Below are 23863 nucleotides of genomic sequence, written 5' to 3'. Positions count from 1 at the left end.
AACCCTAACCCTTAGGTAATTCTAACACTAATTCTAACCTTAACCCTAAACCCTTTAGATAATTCTAACACTAATTCTAACCTTAACCCTAACCCTTTAGGTAATTCTAACACTAATTCTAACTTTAACCCTAACCCTTAGGTAATTCTAACACTAATTCTAACCTTAACCCTAACCCTTTAGGTAATTCTAACACTATTCTAACCTTAACCCTAACCCTTAGGTAATTCTAACACTAATTCTAACCTTAACCCTAACCCTTTAGGTAATTCTAACACTAATTCTAACCTTAACCCTAACCCTTTAGGTAATTCTAACACTAATTCTAACCTTAACCCTAACCCTTAGGTAATTCTAACACTAATTCTAACCTTAACCCTAAACCCTTTAGGTAATTCTAACACTAATTCTAACCTTAACCCTAACCCTTTAGGTAATTCTAACACTAATTCTAACCTTAACCCTAAACCCTTAGGTAATTCTAACACTAATTCTAACCTTAACCCTAACCCTTTAGGTAATTCTAACACTAATTCTAATTCTAACCTTAACCCTAACCCTTTAGGTAATTCTAACACTAATTCTAACCTTAGCCCTAAACCCTTTAGGTAATTCTAACACTAATTCAAACATTAACCCTAAATCCTTTTGGTAATTCTAACACTAATTCTAACCTTAACCCTAAACCCTTTAGGTAATTCTAACACTAATTCAAACATTAACCCTAAATCCTTTAGGTAATTCTAACACTAATTCTAACCTTAACCCTAACCCTTTAGGTAATTCTAACTCTAATTCTAACCTTAACCCTAAACCCTTTAGGTAATTCTAACACTAATTCTAACCTTAACCCTAACCCTTAGGTAATTCTAACACTAATTCTAACCTTAACCCTAAACCCTTTAGGTAATTCTAACACTAATTCTAACCTTAACCCTAACCCTTTAGGTAATTCTAACACTAATTCTAACCTTAACCCTAACCCTTAGGTAATTCTAACACTAATTCTAACCTTAACCCTAACCCTTTAGGTAATTCTAACACTAATTCTAACCTTAACCCTAACCCTTTAGGTAATTCTAACACTAATTCTAACCTTAACCCTAACCCTTTAGGTAATTCTAACACTAATTCTAACCTTAAACCTAAACCCCTAGAAATAGTATTTAACCTCGTGGGGACTAACAAAATGTACCCAGTTGGTCAAATTTTTGTTTGTTTACTTCTGGTACCCACAAGAATAGTTAAACAGGTCCACACACAAACACACACAACTACACGGAAACACACACACAACTAAAACAGACACACACACAAGCGCACACCCACTACACAGTGAGGTAAATACATGAATACATCACATTACCTGCACTGGTTTATACACTGAACAAAAATATAAACGCAACATGCAACAATTTCAAAAATTTTACTGAGTTACAGTTTATATAAGGAAATCAGTCAATTGAAATAAATTCATTAGGCGCTAATCTATGGATTTCACATGACTGGGAAAACAGATCTATCTGTTGCTCACAGATACTTCAAAAAAAGGTAGGGGCGTGGATCAGAAAACCAGTCAGTATCTGGTGTGACCACCATTTCCCTCATGCAGCGCGACACATCTCCTTCACATAGAGTTGATCAGGCTGTTGATTGTGGCCTGTGGAATGTTGTCCCACTTCTCTTTAATGGCTGTGTGAAGTTGCTGGATATTGGTGGGAACTACAACACGCTGTCGTACACGTCGATCCAGAGCATCCCAAACATGCTCAAAGGCTGACATGTCTGGTAAGTATGCAGGCCATGGAAGAACTGGGACATTTTCAGCTTCCAGTAAATGTGTACAGGTCCTTGTGACATGGGGCCGTGCATTACCATGCTGAAACATGAGGTGATGGTGGCGGATGAATGGCACGACAATGGGCCACAGGATCTCATCACGGTATCTCTGTGCATTCAAATTGCCATTAATAAAATGCAATTGTGTTTGTTGTCCGTAGCTTATGCCTGCCCGTACCATAACCCCACCACCACCATGGGACACTCTGTTCAAAACGTTGACATCAGCAAACTGCTCACCCACACGACACCCTACATGCTGTCTGCCATCTGCCCGGTACAGTTGAAACCAGGATTCATCCATGAAGAGCACACCTCTCCAGCGTGCCAGTGACCATCAAAGGGGGGCATTTGTCCACTGAAGTTGGTTACGACGCTGAACTGCAGTCAGGTCAAGACCCTGGAGAGGATGACGAGCACGCAGATCACCTTCCCTGAGACGGTTTCTGACAGTTTGTGCAGAAATTATTCGGTTTTGTGCAAACCCACATTTTCATCAGCTGTCCGGGTGGCTAGTCTCAGACGATCCTGTAGGTGAAGAAGCCAGATGTGGATGTCTTGGGGTGGCGTGGTTACACATGGTCTGCAATTGTGAGGCCGGTTGGATGTACTGCCAAATTCTCTAAAACAACATTGGAGGTGGCTGATGGTAGAGAAATGTTGCGTTTATATTTTTGTTCCATATATGTAGCTGGACACACTTTAATTTACACAGGGCTAAACTGGTGTAGATGATGTCAAGGTGGTGAAGTTGTACGCTGGAAGGTTCTGGTGAATCATTGTTGTGGTGATGTCATCTCTATAGTGTACATCACATCTGACTGTGCGTCACATTGATGTCATCCTTACACAGTGATGTCACCCTTCCCGAGACCTGAAGACTCTAAGTGTTATATACTTAACAAAGACACATCCTGCTAAGTGTTAGGGCTGGGGGTGTTCCCCCTTTTCCAACACCTAATGTGATTCTGCTAAGTTATACGGCTATACTCGTTTATACTCTCCCTTAACTGTTTCAGGATGGCAGGTAGCCTAGCGGTTAAGAGTGTTGTGCTAGTAACTGAAACTAGGTGTAAAATCTGTGAGCAAGGCACTTCATGGTAATTGCTCCTGTAAGTCGCTCTGGTTAAAAGTGTCTGCTAAATGACCTCAATGTAAAGCTTTTAACACATCAATCAGAGCTCTAAATGGATGGTCTTCCTCTTTGTCTTGTGAGCTGCAGTCAAGAGTCACTATGTAGGGGATCGGGTGCTGTTTGGAACATAGTCATCGTCCATCCTGACCCATGTCCTGATCCATCTCCTCCATTACATCAGCCTGGTCCGTCCTGACCCATGTTGTACCATTGTCATCTCCTCCATTACATCAGCCTGGTCCGTCCTGACCCACATCCTGATCCATCTCCTCCATTACATCAGCCTGGTCCGTCCTGACCCATGTCCTGATCCATCTCCTCCATTACATCAGCCTGGTCCGTCCTGACCCATTTCCTGTTCCATCTCCTCCATTACATCAGCCTGGTCCGTCCTGACCCATTTCCTGATCCATCTCCTCCATTACAGCAGCCTGGTCCGTCCTGACCCATGTCCTGATCCATCTCCTCCATTACATCAGCCTGGTCCATCCTGACCCACGTCCTGATCCATCTCCTCCATTACATCAACCTGGTCCGTCCTGACCCACGTCCTGATCCATCTCCTCCATTACAGCAGTGATCTGCCTGGTGTCTTCAAAAGATACTGGAGGACAATGTGAACCCACTCACCCACACATCTAGCACACTGCCCTTTTTCTGGGGTGAAACACACTGTCCCTCACTCACTACAATGGAGAAACAAACAGATGGAGAGAGAGAGAGATATGGGGGAGGGAGAAAGAGGGGGCTTCCTGCAGAGTTGCTGTGTGAATGCTCCCAGAATGACAATGCTGAAAGAGAGAGTGAGAGAGATGTAATCTTCTCCCCATCTTTCACTTCTATCACTCATCCCACCTCGTATTTCCATGTCTTTCTCTATTCCTACCTGCCTTCTTTCCTCCTTTTTCTGTGCTGCCTGCTCTCTCTGTCTCTCTCTCTGTCTCTCTCTCTGTCTCTCTCTCTGTCTGTCTCTCTCTCTGTCTGTCTGTCTGTCTGTCTGTCTGTCTGTCTCTCTGTCTCTCTGTCTCTCTCTCTCTTTGTCTCTCTTTCTCTCTGTTTCTCTCTCTCCCTCCCTCTTTCTTTTTCTCTCTCCCCCTCGCTCTCTTGCTCTCTCTCCCCCTCCCTCTCTCCCTCCCTCCCTCCCTCCCTCCCTCCCTCCCTCCCTCCCTCCCTCCCTCCCTCCCTCCCTCCCTCCCTCCCTCCCTCCCTCCCTCCCTCCCTCCCTCCCTCTCATTCTTCTTTCCCTGTTCTGTCTTGTTCTTCCTTCCACCTCCCTTTCCTATTTTTCTCTCTGGAATGGTGCTCCCTCCCTTCCTCTCTCTCTGCATCTTTTTCTCCCTCCTCTCTTCATCTTTATGGAATATCAATGCTCTCTCTCTCTTTGTATCGAGTGCTCGATACAGTGGTAGAGCGGTGAGAGAGAAAGGATGCAGAAAAGGGTGGTGGTGTGTGAAGGCAGAGAGAAGAGGAGGGGGGTGATGTGTGAAGGCAGAGAGAAGGGGAGGAGGGGAGGAGGGGTGTGGTGTGTGAAGGCAGAGAGAAGGGGAGGAGGGTGGTGGTGTGTGAAGGAAGAGAGAAGGGGAGGAGGGTGGTGGTGTGTGAAGGCAGAGAGAAGGGGAGGAGGGGTGGTGGTGTGTGAAGGAAGAGAGAAGGGGAGGAGGGTGGTGGTGTGTGAAGGCAGAGAGAAGGGGAGGAGGGGGGTGGTGTGTGAAGGCAGAGAGAAGAGGAGGGGGTGATGTGTGAAGGCAGAGAGAAGGGGAGGAGGGGGGTGGTGTGTGAAGTCAGAGAGAAGGGGAGGAGGGGGGTGGTGTGTGAAGTCAGAGAGAAGGGGGGTGGTGGTGTGTGAAGGCAGAGAGAAGTGGAGGTGGGGGTGGTGTGTGAAGGCAGAGAGAAGGGGAGGAGGGGGGGTGGTGTGTGAAGGCAGAGAGAAGGGGGGGTGGTGGTGTGTGAAGGCAGAGAAGTGGAGGTGGGGGTGGTGTGTGAAGGCAGAGAGAAGTGGAGGTGGGGGTGGTGTGTGAAGGCAGAGAGAAGGGGGAGGAGGGGGGTGGTGTGTGAAGGAAGAGAGAAGGGGAGGAGGGGGGTGGTGTGTGAAGGCAGAGAGAAGGGGAGGAAGGGGGTGGTGTGTGAAGGCAGAGAGAAGGGGGGGTGGTGGTGTGTGAAGGCAGAGAGAAGGGGAGGAGGGTGGTGATGTGTGAAGCCAGAGAGAAGGGGAGGAGGGGAGGAGGGGTGTGGTGTGTGAAGGCAGAGAGAAGGGGAGGAGGGTGGTGGTGTGTGAAGGCAGAGAGAAGGGGAGGAGGGTGGTGGTGTGTGAAGTCAGAGAGAAGGGGGGATGGTGGTGTGTGAAGAAGAGAGAAGTGGAGGTGGGGGTGGTGTGTGAAGGCAGAGAGAAGGGGAGGTGGGGGTGGTGTGTGAAGGCAGAGAGAAGGGGGAGGAGGGGGGTGGTGTGTGAAGGCAGAGAGAAGGGGAGGAGGGGGGTGGTGTGTGAAGGCAGAGAGAAGGGGGGAGGGGGGTGGTGTGTGAAGGCAGAGAGAAGGGGGGTGGTGGTGTGTGAAGGCAGAGAGAAGGGGAGGAAGGGGGTGGTGTGTGAAGGCAGAGAGAAGGGGGGTGGTGGTGTGTGAAGGCAGAGAGAAGGGGGGAGGGGGGTGGTGTGTGAAGGCAGAGAGAAGGGGGGGGGTGGTGGTGTGTGAAGGCAGAGAGAAGGGGAGGAGGGGGGTGGTGTGTGAAGGCAGAGAGAAGGGGGGTGGTGGTGTGTGAAGGCAGAGAGAAGGGGAGGAGGGGGTGGTGTGTGAAGGCAGAGAGAAGGGGAGGAGGGGGTGTGTGAAGGCAGAGAGAGGGGGTAGTGGGTGGTGGTGTGTGAAGGCAGAGAGAAGGGGAGGAGGGGGTGGTGTGTGAAGGCTGAGAGAGGGGGTAGTGGGTGGTGGTGTGTGAAGGCAGAGAGAAGGGGAGGAGGGGGTGGTGTGTGAAGGCAGAGAGAAGGGGAGGAGGGGGTGGTGTGTGAAGGCAGAGAGAAGGGGAGGAGGGGGTGCGTTGCGGGGGCTTCCTGCGGGGTTGCTGTGTGAAAACTCTCTGAATGACAATGCTGCTCTCTCAGTGCTGCTCGATGCTACCACCAGGGCCTCCACACACACACACACACACACACACACACACACACACTCCATATTGTAGGGTACACTGTTACTGTACTGCTGCATGCATCTTTCCATACATGCATTGGGGCTGGTGCTGGTATACACATACACACATATACACACATATACACACATATACTCATACACACATATACACATACACACATATACTCATACACACATATACTCATACACACATATACTCATACACACATATACACATACACACATATACTCATACACACATATACACATACAGACAAACGGAATGGAATAGAAATATACACTGAGTTTGCAAAACATTAAGAACATTGAGCGTGAAAAACCCAGCAGTGTTGCAGTTCTTGACACAAATCGGTCCACCTGGCACCTACTACCATCACCCATTCAAAGGCACTTACATAATTTTGTCTTGTCCATTCACCCTCTGAACGTCACACATACACAATCCATGTCTCAAAGATGTACAATAACAGACTGATAAAGTCATGTACAATATCATTCCAAAGATACTTAACAACTATCCAAAACAATCCCATAGCACATTAAACTGCATCAATAGAAAGTGTTCAAAGTGAATTAACTTTATTGATAAAGAAGTTATTTATTTCGGAGAGAGGATTCTGATAGGGATGATAAGGGATGATGCATTCACACGAATTAGGCTTGCACCCCAAATGGCAACCTAGTTAGTGCCCTACTTTTGACCAGGGCCCATAGGGTTCTGGTCAAAAGTAGTGCACTATGTAGGTAATAAGGTGCCATTTTGGACGCATACCAGCGCAGGCAGGTCACTCGTTATACAAGTCAGTATTCGACCGTCCATCCATGGCTAAGGATGACGGGAGATGACATGGCTACCAGCCACTACGGGTAACAGTGAGTGCTGTTACCTTCAAGTAGGCGTTGGTTTTCCTGACGAATTGAGGCAGATGGACTTAAGCCTCTGGTTCCAAAGGTTGCATGTTGGAATCCAGCAATAGAAAGTTGTTTTTGATGTTTTGGTTTTAAGCCTATCCCAAACCTTAACCCTTACCTTAACCATTCAGTTAATGCCTAACCGTAAGAATTTGGAGTTAATGCCTAAATGTAACCTTGGAACGATACAGTGAAGTAACCAAACACTTCGACATTTTACGTTTGAGAGACATGGATGAGCGTCTAATTGTGCCGTGAGACTGTGAGATCTTGTTGGCCCAGAGATGAAAGGAACACAGTGGATTTTTAATGCGATGATTGTATTGCTGAGTTTAAGTTGAACGTTTATTTATTTAGCTTATATTCATATTGACTGTTTAGATCTATATATGATGGGTCACAATGTTTTTACATGTTGAGATGTGTATTATTCTGCATGTTCATGTTATGATCATGTGTTTGTTTTTCATACTGGCGCTTAACTATTCTGTGTCACCATCCTAACACGAGACAGACTGACTGACTGACAGGCACAGATAGAGAAAGAGGGAGAGAGGAACATTATTTTCCCATTATTTTCACACGCTAAATAACTTAGAAAGAGGTTCCCATCTCATCTACCATCCTTAGAGTCCGTTTTGGTTGGTCGTTTTCTGTGATCGTTCAAGCATAACGATACCCGCCTATCCTCTCCCCGCCTCTTCTTTCCTCTCCTCTACTTCCCCCTCCTCCCCTCTCCTCCTCCCCTCTCCTCCTCCCTACCCTTTCCCGACACTCGCACTCTCTGGCGCTTACAGGACGGCCTCTCTCTCGGTTCCATCAGCGGGAATCGGGCTGTTTATTGTGTCAGTAACGCGCGTGGTGCCCGTTAGCCACTGACAACCGAGAATGTGAACCGATGGCCGTGATGACGAATATGTAGTGCTTCACCTGGCGTTTTAGAGAGCTGAGGCGGACCCTGTCTGGCGGTGTATTTAAAGGATACGTTGCTTTAGATCCAAAGCCTCACGTGATCCAAGTACTGAGAGATACAGTCAGAATCACGTCATGATCAGTGGTCTTTGGATGAGTCTAGGTAGGCTACACTCTATTTAGGCTAAGTGCAGTGCGACTCACTAGTCTCAATTAAAAATGGATGCAGTTCTAAGTTATTCTTTCAGAACCATAGAGAGCTCACGTGGTGCTGATGCAACATTTCACTTTTCTCTGTATCTTAGGCCATATAGCCTCTACCGTTTTCTCAAAAGTTGGCATACTTTCTCAATTAACGGCATTCAAGAATCTGTGTCGCTGTTTTCAGAACCATGGACAGCTCCTGTGGTACTGAAATCGCTGTGGACTTTTCCCAATCCTCAAGAGACTATGCTTTTAACAGTTAGCAAATTATCATGATTCACCTTATTCAGGAGTCGGCTAAGCTATTATTTCAGCACCATAGACAGCTCCCGCGTGATGAAGTAATATTTGTGAACTTTCCACAGCCTAACTGTGGGGTGGCAGGTAGCCTAGTGGTTAGAGCGTTGGACTAGTAACCGAAAGATCGAATCCCCGAGCTGACAAGGTTAAAATCTGTCGTTCTGCCCCTGAACAAGGCAGGTAACCCACCGTCATTGAAAATAAGAATTTGTTCTCAACTGTCTTGCCTTGTAAAATAATAACTGCATTTTTTTACGCTCTCTCAAAACTTGGCAAATTGTCAACCTAGAAGTAAAACAACCTCTCCTCAATTCTCTGTCCTCGTTCTGGAGCCAGAGACTAACTGACACTTCTGTCCAATAAAACAGTTTTGAAAAGAATCCCATTCGTTGAAACTCTCGGATTCAGTCAGTTCCTCTGTATTTCTCGTCTCTCATGGATTTTGGAAAGGCGACAGCATGGTTTATTTAGCACGAGCAAACAGCTTGCGAAGGGCAGCTCTGGGCATACACCTCCAAAAGCTTCTCAGATGCACGTGCCAGGCCGACAGACGGTCCTGATGAGTGGAGGGTTCGCTAACATAAAAATAAAATACATCTACTGAGAACGCCTCTGCCCCACATAAATTGTCCTAAAAATGAAAGGTAGGCCCTTTCCTTACCTAACTGCGCAATTGTGGATAACTAAGTCTATGCTTGTAGACTCTACAGAAATCTTAAACTGACACATACAGTATACTAGGCTACAGTAACTGGTTTGCTTCTCCACCAAAATAAAGCTACACTTGGTCACCAGTCACAGGATGGTAGTAGAGCTAGGCTGCAGTACTCCCTCAACATTAGCCATAACTCACAGTAGGCCTACTATTGTTCACCAGTCACAGGATGGTAGTAGAGCTAGGCTGCAGTACTCCCTCAACATTAGCCATAACTCACAGTAGGCCTACTATTGTTCACCAGTCACAGGATGGTAGTAGAGCCAGGCTGCAGTACTCCCTCAACATTACCCATAACTCACAGTAGGCCTACTATTGGTCACCAGTCAACTTCGCAGCAGGATGTTGTGAAGTGTTAAATGCACTTTATAGAAATTGTCATTGTATTTTATTTTGTAGAATAGAGCTAGCCCTCTTCTGGTTACACAGGTGTGCAACATTAGCCATAACGCACAGTAGACCTATTAGGATACTAAGCTACACCTACAGGCTATACATTACATTAGCTTTGGGTTGATGTAGCCTAATACACCCTATATAAACCTCAATATATATACCCCAATATCCTGTATGTAGCCGAATACACCCAATATATACCCCAATAATATACCCCAATATCCTGTATGTAGCCGAATACACCCAATATATACCCCAATTATATACCCCAATATCCTGTATGTAGCCGAATACACCCAATACATACCCCAATATCCTGTATGTAGCCGAATACACCCTATATAAACCTCAATATATATACCCCAATATCCTGTATGTAGCCGAATACACCCAATATATACCCCAATAATATACCCCAATATCCTGTATGTAGCCGAATACACCCAATATATACCCCAATAATATACCCCAATATCCTGTATGTAGCCGAATACACCCAATATATACCCCAATATATATACCCCAATATCCTGTATGTAGCCGAATACACCCAATATATACCCCAATATATATACCCCAATATCCTGTATGTAGCCGAATACACCCAATATATACCCCATAAAACCCAATATATACCCCAATATCCTGTATGTAGCCGAATACACCCAATATATACCCCAATATATATACCCCAATATCCTGTATGTAGCTGAATACACCCAATATATACCCCAATAATATACCCCAATATCCTGTATGTAGCCGAATACACCCAATATATACCCCAATAATATACCCCAATATCCTGTATGTAGCCGAATACACCCAATATATACCCAATATACCCCAATATCCTGTATGTAGCCGAATACACCCAATACATACCCCAATATCCTGTATGTAGCCGAATACACCCTATATAAACCTCAATATATATACCCCAATATCCTGTATGTAGCCGAATACACCCAATATATACCCCAATAATATACCCCAATATCCTGTATGTAGCCGAATACACCCAATATATACCCCAATATATATACCCCAATATCCTGTATGTAGCCGAATACACCCAATATATACCCCAATATATATACCCCAATATCCTGTATGTAGCCGAATACACCCAATATATACCCCAATAATATACCCCAATATCCTGTATGTAGCCGAATACACCCAATATATACCCCAATAATATACCCCAATATCCTGTATGTAGCCGAATACACCCAATATATACCCCAATAATATACCCCAATATCCTGTATGTAGCCGAATACACCCAATATATACCCCAATAATATACCCCAATATCCTGTATGTAGCCGAATACACCCAATATATACCCCAATAATAAACCCCAATATCCTGTATGTAGCCGAATACACCCAATATATACCCCAATAATATACCCCAATATCCTGTATGTAGCCGAATACACCCAATATATACCCCAATATCCTGTATGTAGCTGAATACACCCAATATATACCACAATAATATACCCCAATATCCTGTATGTAGCCGAATACACCCAATATATACCCCAATAATATACCCCAATATCCTGTATGTAGCCGAATACACCCAATATATACCCCAATAATATACCCCAATATCCTGTATGTAGCCGAATACACCCAATATATACCACAATAATATATCCCAATATCCTGAATGTAGCCAAATACACCCAATATAAACCCCAATATCCTGTATGTAGCCGAATACACCCAATATATACCACAATAATATACCCCAATATCCTGTATGTAGCCAAATACACCCAATATATACCCCAATATCCTGTATGTAGCTGAATACACCCAATATATACCCCAATATCCTGTATGTAGCCGAATACACCCATTATATACCCCAATATCCTGTATGTAGCTGAATACACCCAATATATACCCCAATATCCTGTATGTAGCCGAATACACCCAATATATACCCCAATATCCTGTATGTGTAACGGCCGTTGTAGGAAGTGGACCAAAATGCAGCAGGTACGTGAATGCTCATCTTTATTTTATGACGTACACTATACAAAAACAACAAAACAAAAAAAACGAACGACAGCTAATCAGTCATGCAGGCTAACCATAGCAGTGCACAAACAACCTCCCACAATACCCATAACAAACACACCCCTATATATAGGGCCTTCAATCAGAGGCAACGAGAACACAGCTGTCTCCAATTGAAGGCCCAATCCCAATAAACTAAACATAGAACTAAACACCCTAGATCAGACATAGAAATACACTAACGTAGAACATAGACCAAAACCCCGGAAACTCTAAACAAACACCCCTCTACATAAACACACACCCCGAACCACATAAAACAAATACCCCCCTGCCACGTCCTGACCAAACTACAATAACAAATGACCCCTTTACTGGTCAGAACATGACAGTATGTAGCCGAATACACCCAATATATACCACAATAATATACCCCAATATCCTGTATGTAGCCAAATACACCCAAAATATACCCCAATATATATACCCCAATATCTCGTATGTAGCCAAATACACCCAAAATATACCCCAATATATACCCCAATATCCCATATGTAGCCTAATACACCTAATATATAACCCAATATATACCCCAATACCCCGTCTGTAGCCTAATATATACCCCAATACCCTGTATGTAGCCGAATACACCTAATATATACCCCAATATCCTGTATGTAGCCAAATACACCTAATATATACCCCAATATATACCCAAATACCCCATCTGTAGCCTAATATGTACCCCAATACCCCATATGTAGCCTAATACACCTAATATATACCCCAATATATACCCCAATACCCCGTCTGTAGCCTAATATATATACCCCAATACCCCGTATGTAGCCGAATACACCTAATATATACCCCATATGTAGCCTAATACACCTAATATATAACCCCAATATATACCCCAATACCCCATCTGTAGCCTAATATATACCCCAATACCCTGTATGTAGTCTAATACACCTAATATATACCCCAATACCCCATATGTAGCCTAATACACCTAATATATACCCCCAATATATACCCCAATACCCCATCTGTAGCCTAATATATACCCCAATACCCTGTATGTAGTCTAATACACCCAATATATACCCCAATACCCCATATGTAGCGTAATACACCTAATATATACCCCGATATATACCCCAATACCCTGTATGTAGCCAAATACACCCAATATATACCACAATAATATACCCCAATATCCTATATGTAGCCAAATACACCCAATATATACTCCAATATCCTGTATGTAGCCAAATACACCCAATATATACTCCAATATCCTGTATGTAGCCTAATACACCCAATATATACCCCAATACCCTGTGGTTTAACCGAGTTTCTCTCTCTCTCTCTCCATCGCATTACAGTATGTGTAAATAGCGAAAAGGGCAAATTGGACTGGGTACGGTTTGTGGTGCTAGTGCTTTTGACACTTGGCGTCGTGTAGAGCCAGAGCCAGAGGGAAGAGCCATGAGCAGCTTGCTTCTCCATCTTGCTGCTTGGATAGTTACCGGAGAGCTACCGGATAACGGATAAGTGAATCGGGGCGGGTGGCTCGAGGCACATCATGTGCTGCTGCAAAGCTTGGCCAGAGATTTGAGGACGGCGCTCTGGTAGCATTAAATTGATCAGATGCCCTACTCTAGCTCAACCTGCCAGCTGATCGCATAGAAGGAAAGCAAGCTCTCTCTCTCACTGACTCACTCCCTCTCTCCCTCCCTCTCTCTATCTCTCTCACTGACTCACTCTCTCACACGCACTCGCTCAAGCTCCCCGGATTGTTCGGTCTCCAAGGCATGCAGATCTCCAAGACGATATAGCCTCCGGACCAAACGTTACCGCGAGTGACAGAACGTTTCCCCCGAGGGCGAGGTGAAAAGAAAAAGAAAAGCATACCGTACCGGCGGGCGGGGCGACGGGGGCTTTGGTTTTTGGTTTGGGGGAGCGTGGAGCTTGGGGGGTGATGGAGGGAAAGCGGTACCTTGGCTGCGCCCGCGCCTTGCCTGGTGGCGGAGAAGACACGAGCTGCTACTAGAGTGAGAGTCCAACTGATCGTGCTTCAGCTGCTCTAGCTGTCGGTCGACGTCTCCTGCACAGAATTGATGATGCCACTTCTTCTCACGGCCGTTTTCACCTCATCCATTTTAGGATTCTATTCACCCATTCGGATTCTTCTCCGAACCTTGGAATATAGATGATTACCGTGGCATAGATTTTTCTCTTTTCTCCTCCCTCCCTTCCCCCTCTTTTTATGTAAAGGAGAGAAAGGGAAGACCAAGACTCGGGACAGCCTGTTTTCTTAGACTATAGACTGTATTTTCAACATCTCCAAACGCATGCTCTCTCGCTCACGCCCCAACCTGAGTACCACGGCTTCTTGCTTTGAGAGAGAGAAAAAAACTAAAATCACTAAATATCAACAAATGTGACTTAGGGTTAGGTTTTAGGAAAGCCCTATCGTCGTCATTTGAGGATAAGCCAACATAGAGGAGGCGTAAGGCTGGATTTGGCTATTGCTCGTCTCTACTATAGGCTATCAAACATTGCGGATGGTACTGAAAATTATTAATTATTAAGGATTTTCGCCCGTTTTCTATTCTCGGCTATTTTTATCTCCAACGAGGACAACTGCAGATCCTCTCAAGCTGAACTACTGGAGGAAAAGACGCAGTATATATATAATGTAGGCTAGTTATTTAGAAATGATTGTTAGATTTAATTCATCACCTTGCTGTCATCCATAGCTTATTATCGCATAGGATTAGGGCTAAATTAATCGATTTGTATACCTAGTGAAATGTACCACCGTATTTGCATGAGGATTCTGTCCACCTCCAATGAAAAAAATCAAGGATGCCATCCTCCTTTTTCAATGAGATAAAAAAAGACATTGACATTTTTGCAATTCATTTTGGGAATACCTTCTTACATCATCAATAGGCTAAAATAGCGATTTTTAACCACGAACTGCTCTCGCCTGGAACAACAAACCACGCCACCACCTCTCTCTCACCCACATCACCCACTCGTTCTCCATTTCCAATCTAAGCACACACAGTGAGAGAAGTGAAGCCACCGTTTGCTCTCTCCTCAGCTCTCCTCTGCGCTCTAGCTCTCTCTCCTCTCCTCTCCTCAGCTCTTTTTTTCCGCTCTCTCCAATGGAGGTGTCTTGGCCGTGAAGACCTGCTAGAGTGAGAGAGTATTGTAGACCTATAGACTAACAGACAGACCGACAGACAGACCGAAAGAAAGACCCACTGCCACTTATAGGTTCTGCATGTGTGTTTCCTCCGGAGATCGATGGGGTGTAATGTGGAACGATCACTGTGACTATCCTCTCTGGTTCCTTCTTAACGATCACCGTCTGGTCTCCCCACTCCCTACAGAATGGCACGCTTCGGTGACGAGGTGCCGAACCGAGGAGGTGGAGGAGGCGGAGGTGGAAGTGGAGGCGGTGGCAATGCCGGTCCTCTGGGGGCCCCTGGCCGCGGCGGGAGCCGGCAAGGCGGACCCCCGGGGGGCCAGCGTGTGTACAAGCAGTCGATGGCCCAGCGGGCCCGGACTATGGCTCTGTACAACCCAATCCCGGTCCGACAAAGCTGCTTTACACTCAACCGCTCTCTCTTCATCTTCAGTGAGGACAACTTTGTGAGAAAAGCTGCCAAAAAGATTACTGAATGGCCATATCCTTTTATAACCTAATGGTGAATTATCATATCAGATCGAATGGATTTAAGGTACTGTACAAGTGTGTGTTGTGTGGGGTTGTGTGTTAGGCCTATGTGTTGTGTTGTGTGGGGTTGTGTGTTAGGCCTATGTGTTGTGTTGTGTTGTGTGGGGTTGTGTGTTAGGCCTATGTGTTGTGTTGTGTGGGGTTGTGTGTTAGGCCTATGTGTTGTGTTGTGTGGGGTTGTGTGTTAGGCCTATGTGTTGTGGTGTTAGGCCTATGTGTTGTGGTGTTAGGCCTATGTGTGGTGGTGTTAGGCCTATGTGTTGTTGTGTTAGGCCTATGTGTGGTGGTGTGGTGTTAGGCCTATGTGTTGTGGTGTTAGGCCTATGTGTTGTGGTGTTAGGCCTATGTGTGGTGGTGTTAGGCCTATGTGTGGTGGTGTTAGGCCTATGTGTGGTGGTGTTAGGCCTATGTGTGGTAGTGTTAGGCCTATGTGTGGTGGTGTGGTGTTAGGCCTATGTGTTGTGGTGTTAGGCCTATGTGTGGTGGTGTTAGGCCTATGTGTGGTGGTGTTAGGCCTATGTGTGGTGGTGTTAGGCCTATGTGTTGTGGTGTTAGGCCTATGTGTTGTGGTGTTAGGCCTATGTGTGGTGGTGTTAGGCCTATGTGTGGTGGTGTTAGGCCTATGTGTGTTGTGGTGTTAGGCCTATGTGTGTTGTGGTGTTACGCCTATGTGTGGTGTGGTGTGGTGTTAGGCCTATGTGTTGTGGTGTGGTGTTAGGCCTATGTGTTGTGGTGTTAGGCCTTTGTGTTGTGGTGTTAGGCTTGTGTTGTGGTGTTAGGCCTAGAGTTCGACCGATTATGATTTTTCAACGCCGATACCGATTATTGGAGGACCAAAAAAAGCTGCTCCCGATTAATCGGACGATTTTTTATTTATTTATTTGTAATAATGACAATTACAACAATACCTAATGAACACTTATTTTAACTTAATATAATACGTCAATACTATCAATTTAGCCTCAAATAAATAATGAAACATGTTCAATTTGGTTTAAATAATGCAAAAACAAAGTGTTGGAGAAGAAATTAAAAGTGCAATATGTGCCATGTAAGAAAGCTAACGTTTAAGTTCCTTGCTTAGAACATGAGAACATATGAAAGCTGGTGGTTCCTTTTGACATGAGTCTTCAATATTCCCAGGTAAGAAGTTTTAGGTTGTAGTTATTATAGGACTATTTCTCTCTATGCCATTTGTATTTCATATACCTTTGACTATTGGATGTTCTTATAGGCACTTTAGTATTGCCAGTGTAACAGTATAGCTTCCGTCCCTCTCCTCGCTCCAACCTGGGCTCGAACCAGGAACACATCGACAACAGCCACCCTCGAAGCAGCGTTACCCATGTAGAGCAAGGGGAACAACCACTCCCAAGTCTCAGAGCGAGTGATGTTTGAAACGCTATTAGCGCGCACCCGCTAACTAGCTAGCCATTTCACATCGGTTACACCACCCTAATCTCGGGGGTTGATAGGCTTGAAGTCATAAACAGCGCAATGCTTGAAGAATTGCGAAGAGCTGCTGGCAAAACGCACAAAGGTGCTGTTTGAATGAATGCTTACGAGCCTGCTGCTGCCTACCATCGCTCAGTCAGACTGGTCTATCAAATATCAAATCATAGACTTAATTATAACATAATAACACACAGAAATACGAGCCTTTGGTCATTAATATGGTCGAATCCGGAAACTATCATTTAGAAAACGAACCGTTTATTATTTCAGTGAAATACGGAACCGTTCCGTATTTTATCTAACGGGTGGCATCCCTAAGTCTAAATATTCCTGTTACATTGCACAACCTTCAATGTTATGTCATAATTATGTACAACTCGGGCAAATTAATTACGGCCTTTGTTAGGAATAAATGGACTTCACACAGTTCGCAATGAGCCAGGCGGCCCAAACTGCTGTATATACCCTGACTGCTTGCATGGAACGCTAGAGAAGTGACACAAATTCATGTTAGCAGGCAATATTAACTAAATATGCAGGTTTAAAAATATATACTTGTGTATTGATTTTAAAGAAAGGCATTGATGTTTATGGTTAGGTACGTTGGTGCAACGACAGTGCTTTTTTCGCAAATGTGCTTGTTAAATCATCACCCGTTTGTCAAAGTAGGCTGTGATTCGATGAGAAATGAACAGGCACCGCATCGATTATATGCAACGCAGGACACGTTAGATAAACTAGTAATATCATCAACCATGTGTAGTTAACTAGTGATTATGTTAAGATTGATTGTTTTTTATAAGATAAGTTTAATGCTAGCTAGCAACTTACCTTGGCTTCTTGCTGCCCTCGCGTAACAGGTAGTCAGCCTGCCATGCAGGCTCCTCGTGGAGTGCAATGTAAGGCAGGTGGTTAGAGCGTTGGACTAGTAACCGGAAGCTTGCAAAAACGAATCCCCGAATCCCCTCTGAACAAGGCAGTTAACCCCCGTTCCTAGGCCGTCATTGAAAATAAGAATGTGTTCTTAATCTGACTTGCCTAGTTAAATAAAGGTGTAAAAAAATAAAAATCGGTGGCCAAAAATACCGATTACCGATTGTTATGAATTAATCGGCCATTCCGATTAATCGGTCAACCTCTAGTTAGGCCTATGTGTTGTGGTGTTAGGCCTATGTGTGTTGTGGTGTTAGGCCTATGTGTTGTGGTGTTAGGCCTATGTGTGGTGTGTTGGTTGGTTGGGCCATAGGGCTAGGGTTAATACAACGGTTTATTGTCATATACAGCAGTCCAATTGGACCTAAAATACTGTACTGTTGGGTTATGTGGTGTGTGGTACATCCAGGTCTATGATATGTTATGTGGTGTCAGGTACATCCAGGTCTATGATATGTGTTGAGGTACATCCAGGTCTATGATATGTTATGTGTTGAGGTACATCCAGGTCTATGATATGTTATGTGTTGTGAGGTACATCCAGGTCTATGATATGTTATGTTATGTGTTGTGAGGTACATCCAGGTCTATGATATGTTATGTGTTGTGAGGTACATCCAGGTCTATGATATGTTATGTGTTGAGGTACATCCAGGTCTATGATATGTTATGTGTTGTGGTACATCCAGGTCTATGATATGTTGTGTGGTACATCCAGGTCTATGATATGTTATGTGTTGAGGTACATCCAGGTCTATGATATGTTATGTTATGTGTTGAGGTACATCCAGGTCTATGATATGTTATGTGTTGAGGTACATCCAGGTCTATGATATGTTATGTGTTGTGTGGTACATCCAGGTCTATGATATGTTATGTGGTGTGAGGTACATCCAGGTCTATGATATGTTATGTGTTGTGGTGTGTGGTACATCCAGGTCTATGATATGGTATGTGTTGTGAGGTACATCCAGGTCTATGAAATGTTATGTGGTGGGTTGGTTGGACCATGCAGAGTTGTGATATGAATTGATGAATGATAATATACGTCAATGAAATGAATAAGACGTCACCTGGAACTGGGTTTGGGTGGTTGGAACTGGGTTTGGGTGGTTGGATCTGGGTTTGGGTGGTTGGAACTGGGTTTGGGTGGTTGGGTGGTTGGAACTGGGTTTGGGTGGTTGGAACTGGGTTTGGGTGGTTGGAACTGGGTTTGGGTGGTTGGGTGGTTGGATCTGGGTTTGGGTGGTTGGGTGGTTGGAACTGGGTTTAGGTGGTTGGATCTGGTTTGGGTGGTTGGAACTGGGTTTGGGTGGTTGGAACTGGGTTTGGGTGGTTGGGTGGTTGGAACTGGGTTTGGGTGGTTGGAACTGGGATTGGGTGGTTGGAACTGGGTTTGGGTGGTTGGATCTGGGTTTGGGTGGTTGAGTGGTTGGAACTGGGTTTGGGTGGTTGGAACTGGGTTTGGGTGGTTGGGTGGTTGGAACTGGGTTTGGGTGGTTAGAACTGGGTTTGGGTGGTTGGGTGGTTGGAACTGGGTTTAAGTGGTTGGGTGGTTGGGGTGGTTGGATCTGGGTTTAGGTGGTTGGGTGGTTGGGGTGGTTGGATCTGGGTTTGGGTGGTTTGGGGTGGTTGGAACTGGGTTTGGGTGGTTGGGGGGTTGGATCTGGGTTTGGGTGGTTTGGGTGGTTGGATCTGGGTTTGGGTGGTTGGGGTGGTTGGATCTGGGTTTGTGGGGGGGTTGGATCTGGGTTTGGGTGTTTGGGGTGGTTGGAACTGGGTTTGGGTGGTTGGGGGGTTGGATCTGGGTTTGGGTGGTTTGGGTGGTTGGATCTGGGTTGGGGTGGTTGGATCTGGGTTTGGGTGGTTGGGGGTCTACAACTGACACTATTTTAGCTTTGTGTTAATTACTGTATTATTACCAGATCAGTAGATCTAGTTATGTTTAAGGAGTTGATATATAGCTTAGTTACACAGGAATCATCCAGGAGGGTGGTGTACTGTAGGCCTACGGGGAGGATGAGGATGAACATAGTGTGAAGGAGGACTATGAGGAGGAGGAGGGGGGTGCTGATGATGATGGTGATGGAGATTCTGATTGTGTGTGTGTGTGTGTGTGTGTGTGTGTGTGTGTGTGTGTGTGTGTGTGTGTGTGTGTGTGTCTGTGTGTGTGTGTGTGTGTGTGTGTGTGTGTGCGTGTGCGTGTGTGTGTGTGGTGAGGTAGGGGTGCAGAGCAGAATGCTGATATCAGCAAACGGGGGCTAAAGCACCATCCAAAACTCTCTGGTTTTGACTAGATGGTATACAGCTACAGTCAGAATTAACTTTTCTTAGCAGGTCAGGAGAACTTACTCAGAAGGTTAGGACATTTATTTAGCAGGTCAGAAGAACTTACTCAGAAGGTTAGGAACTTTATTTAGCAGGTCAGGAGAACTTACTCAGAAGGTTAGGACATTTATTTAGCAGGTCAGAAGAACTTACTCAGAAGGTTAGGAACTTTATTTAGCAGGTCAGGAGAACTTACTCAGAAGGTTAGGACATTTATTTAGCAGGTCAGGAGAACTTACTCAGAAGGTTAGGACATTTATTTAGCAGGTCAGGAGAACTTACTCAGAAGGTTAGGACATTTATTTAGCAGGTCAGGAGAACTTACTCAGAAGGTTAGGACATTTATTTAGCAGGTCAGAAGAACTTACTCAGAAGGTTAGGAACTTTATTTAGCAGGTCAGGAGAACTTACTCAGAAGGTTAGGACATTTATTTAGCAGGTCAGAAGAACTTACTCAGAAGGTTAGGACATTTATTTAGCAGGTCAGGAGAACTTACTCAGAAGGTTAGGACATTTATTTAGCAGGTTAGGAAAAGGGTTAGGGTTAGCTAAAATGCAAAACATTCTCCCGACACGCAACTTTTTGACAACCCTCCTATCCACCCCCACCTCCCTCCCTGTCATCTCCCTCCCTCATCTCTCTCTCTCTTTTGCTCTCTCCCTTGTCTCTTTCTATCTATCTCCTTCCTCCACTTCCCCTCTTCCCCCCTCTCTCCATCCCTCTTCCTCTTCCTCTCTTTTTGTCTCACATGATGAAAGTGAATGTGGCCAAAACATACCCAGGACGTGTGAAAACCACACAGACGACTAGAGAGAGGAACAGATGGTGTCAGAGAGAGATGGAGAGAGAGAGAGGGAGGGGAAAGAGAGAGATAGTGGCAATGCGGGAGGGGAAAGAGAGAGATAGCTAGAAAGAGCAGACATAGACACTGATGCATGGTGTTCGGTCATTAATTGCGCAACAATTCAAGTGTGTGTGTGGACTTGAACACTGATCAATCAAGACGAGTGATTCAATCAATCGCCACTTTTTTCAGACACTATGGAGATGATTGTTATGCAAATGAATATGTACAACACACGCACCCTGGTGTCTGTCTGTGGCCCATGAAGATGGTGTCTGAGTCTCGTCCGTCTGGTGTAGAGCACAGATCAGTCACAGCTGACAGAGAACCTGGTGTGTACACGTGCGGCAGGTGATACAGTAACACCTGTTCAGCACGATCAATTACCTCAGGGAGGCACACACACACACACACACACACACACACACACACACACACACACACACACACACACTCACACACACACACACACACACACACACACACACACACACACACACACACACACACACACACACACACACACACACACACACACACACACACACACACACACACACACACACACACACACACAGAGACACACACACACACACCACACACACCACACACACACGGTGCGGTCAGCCCACTGCCTGGCACTGTTCAGAAAGATTCACCATTTGGGTCATTCACGCTTCAGTGTGCAATCACGAACACAGTGTCTCACGTGATGTTACCTCCATCTCTCTGTCTCTCACTGTCTTCTTCCCAGGGACAAGCTGTAGCTTGAAATCAGTGTATTTTTGTCTCCTGAGGGCCACGGTGACAGAAGAGGGGACAGAGAGGAGAGAGAGAGGAGACGGAGGGGAAATGTCCAGAAGTGGTAGATAGTGTAGACATTGTATAATTAAACAACAAGGCCAGAGGAGGTGTGGTATATGGCCAATATACCACGGCTAAGGGCTGTTCTTAGGCACGACGCAATGCAGAGTATATTGGCCGTGGTATATTGGCCATATATCACAAACCCCAGAGGTGCCTTATTGCTTTATAAACTGGTTAACAACATAATTAGAGCAGTAAAAATACATGTTTTGTCATAACCGTGATATACCACGGCTTTCAGCCAATGAGCATTCAGGGCTGGAACCAGCCAGTTTCTAACAGTAGCTGTGTGATCGTTGTAGTAAAGCTCCAGGGTTGTGGCTCTGTCTGTCTGTGGTGGAACATGCTGCTGTTGTCCTTACTGTGTGGAGCTGTGGGTGACCTGCCTGCTGTGTGGGATTCCCCAGGGAGGATAGACGGGAGAGCTGGGGCAATCTCCCTCTTACTTTCTGTCTCTTTCTGAAGGTGTGTGTGTGTGTGTGTGTGCGTGTGTGTGTGTGTTTGTGTGTGTGTGGTGTGTGCACTTGCGTGCGTACGTTCCATATGCGTTTGAGCCATGTGTGTGTGTGTGTGTGCGTGCGTGTGTGAGTGAGTCCGCACCTGCAAATGTGTGAGTGTCCTGATTAGGTCTACATAGTAATTGTACAGATCTGAACTCTCTCCTTATAGACTGTAATTACTGATGATGAAACCTCCGAGCACTGTAGCAGTCCACACACTGAGTATAGCAGTGCTGTGTGTGTGTGTGTGTGTGTGTGTGTGTGTGTGTGTGTGTGTGTGTGTGTGTGTGTGTGTGTGTGTGTGTGTGTGTGTGTGTGTGTGTGTGTGTGTGTGTGTGTGTGTGTGTGTGTGTGTGTGTGTGTGTGTGTGTGTGTGTTCTGCATGGTTTTCCTCCACATAAAAGGAAAGAGAGAATATTAAAATGGGTGCCTAAAGAGACGCCTGCTGGATGTGGGTCTAGAACAGAGGAGAGAGGGAGGCTACAAAGACATGGGCAGAAGAAAGGACGAGCGAGAGAATGAGGGAAGAGGAGAGTGGGGGGCAGAGGAAGAGAAAGGAGAGAGAGGCATAGTAAAAGAGAGATGCAGAGGGAGGGACAGGAGAAGAGAAAGGAGAGAGAGGCATAGTGAAAGAGAGATGCAGAGGGAGGGACAAGAGAAGAGAAAGGAGAGAGAGGCATAGTGAAAGAGAGATGCAGAGGGAGGGACAGGAGAAGAGAAAGGAGAGAGAGGCATAGTGAAAGAGAGATGCAGAGGGATGGACAAGAGAAGAGAAAGGAGAGAGAGGCATAGTGAAAGAGAGATGCAGAGGGAGGGACAGGAGAAGAGAAAGGAGAGAGAGGCATAGTGAAAGAGAGATGCAGAGGGATGGACAAGAGAAGAGGAAGCAAAAGAGAGTCAGAAGGAAGGGTGTACAGAAAGAGAGAGAGAGAGAAAGAAAAGGGAGGGACCCAAGAGAAGAGAGTGTGAAAGAGAGGCAGAGGGAGGTACTGGGGTGAAGAGAGGAGTAGTGAAAGCGATACAGGAGGTTGAATAGAGGAGGGGAAAAGAGAAAGTCACAGAGGGAGGTTGGTGGAGTCAGAGACCGAGAGATAAAGAGCAACAGAGGGGCAGAGGGAGGTTGGTGGAATGAGAGATGCAGAGATAAAGAGCAACAGAGGGGCAGAGGGAGGTTGGTGGAATGAGAGATGCAGAGATAAAGAGCAACAGAGGGGCAGAGGGAGGTTGGTGGAATGAGAGATGCAGAGATAAAGAGCAACAGAGGGGCAGAGGGAGGTTGGTGGAATGAGAGATGCAGAGATAAAGAGCAACAGAGGGACAAAGGGAGATTGGTGGAATGAGAGATGGAGAGAGAAAGAGTCACAGAGGGAGATTGGTGGAATGAGAGATGCAGAGATAAAGAGGAACAGAGGGACGTTGGTGGAATGAGAGATGCAGAGATAAAAGGCAACAGAGGGACAGAGGGAGGTTGGTGGAATGAGATATGGAGAGATAAAGGAGGACAGAGGGAGGTTGGTGGAATGAGAGATGCAGAGATAAAGAGCAGCAGAGGGACAGAGGGAGGTTGGTGGAATGAGAGATGCAGAGAT

The 23863-nt window shown here is 45.5% G+C and overlaps 1 protein-coding gene across 1 annotated transcript in view; it reads left to right on the top strand.

Moving 5' to 3' along the window:
• The window catches only part of LOC106592565 (voltage-dependent P/Q-type calcium channel subunit alpha-1A), a 284893-nt gene that overhangs the window by 96097 nt on the left and 164933 nt on the right, over positions 1–23863 (top strand). The window contains exon 3 of the mRNA XM_045692074.1: positions 15000–15296. Coding sequence (XP_045548030.1) covers positions 15000–15296 — 297 coding nt within the window. The remainder of the gene's footprint in view (positions 1–14999; positions 15297–23863) is intronic.

Source organism: Salmo salar, chromosome ssa12 (genome assembly GCF_905237065.1).
Source record: "Salmo salar chromosome ssa12, Ssal_v3.1, whole genome shotgun sequence".
NCBI lineage: Eukaryota > Metazoa > Chordata > Actinopteri > Salmoniformes > Salmonidae > Salmo > Salmo salar.
Note: the sequence above shows the minus strand (reverse complement) of the source record. Positions and strands in the feature narration are given on the sequence as shown.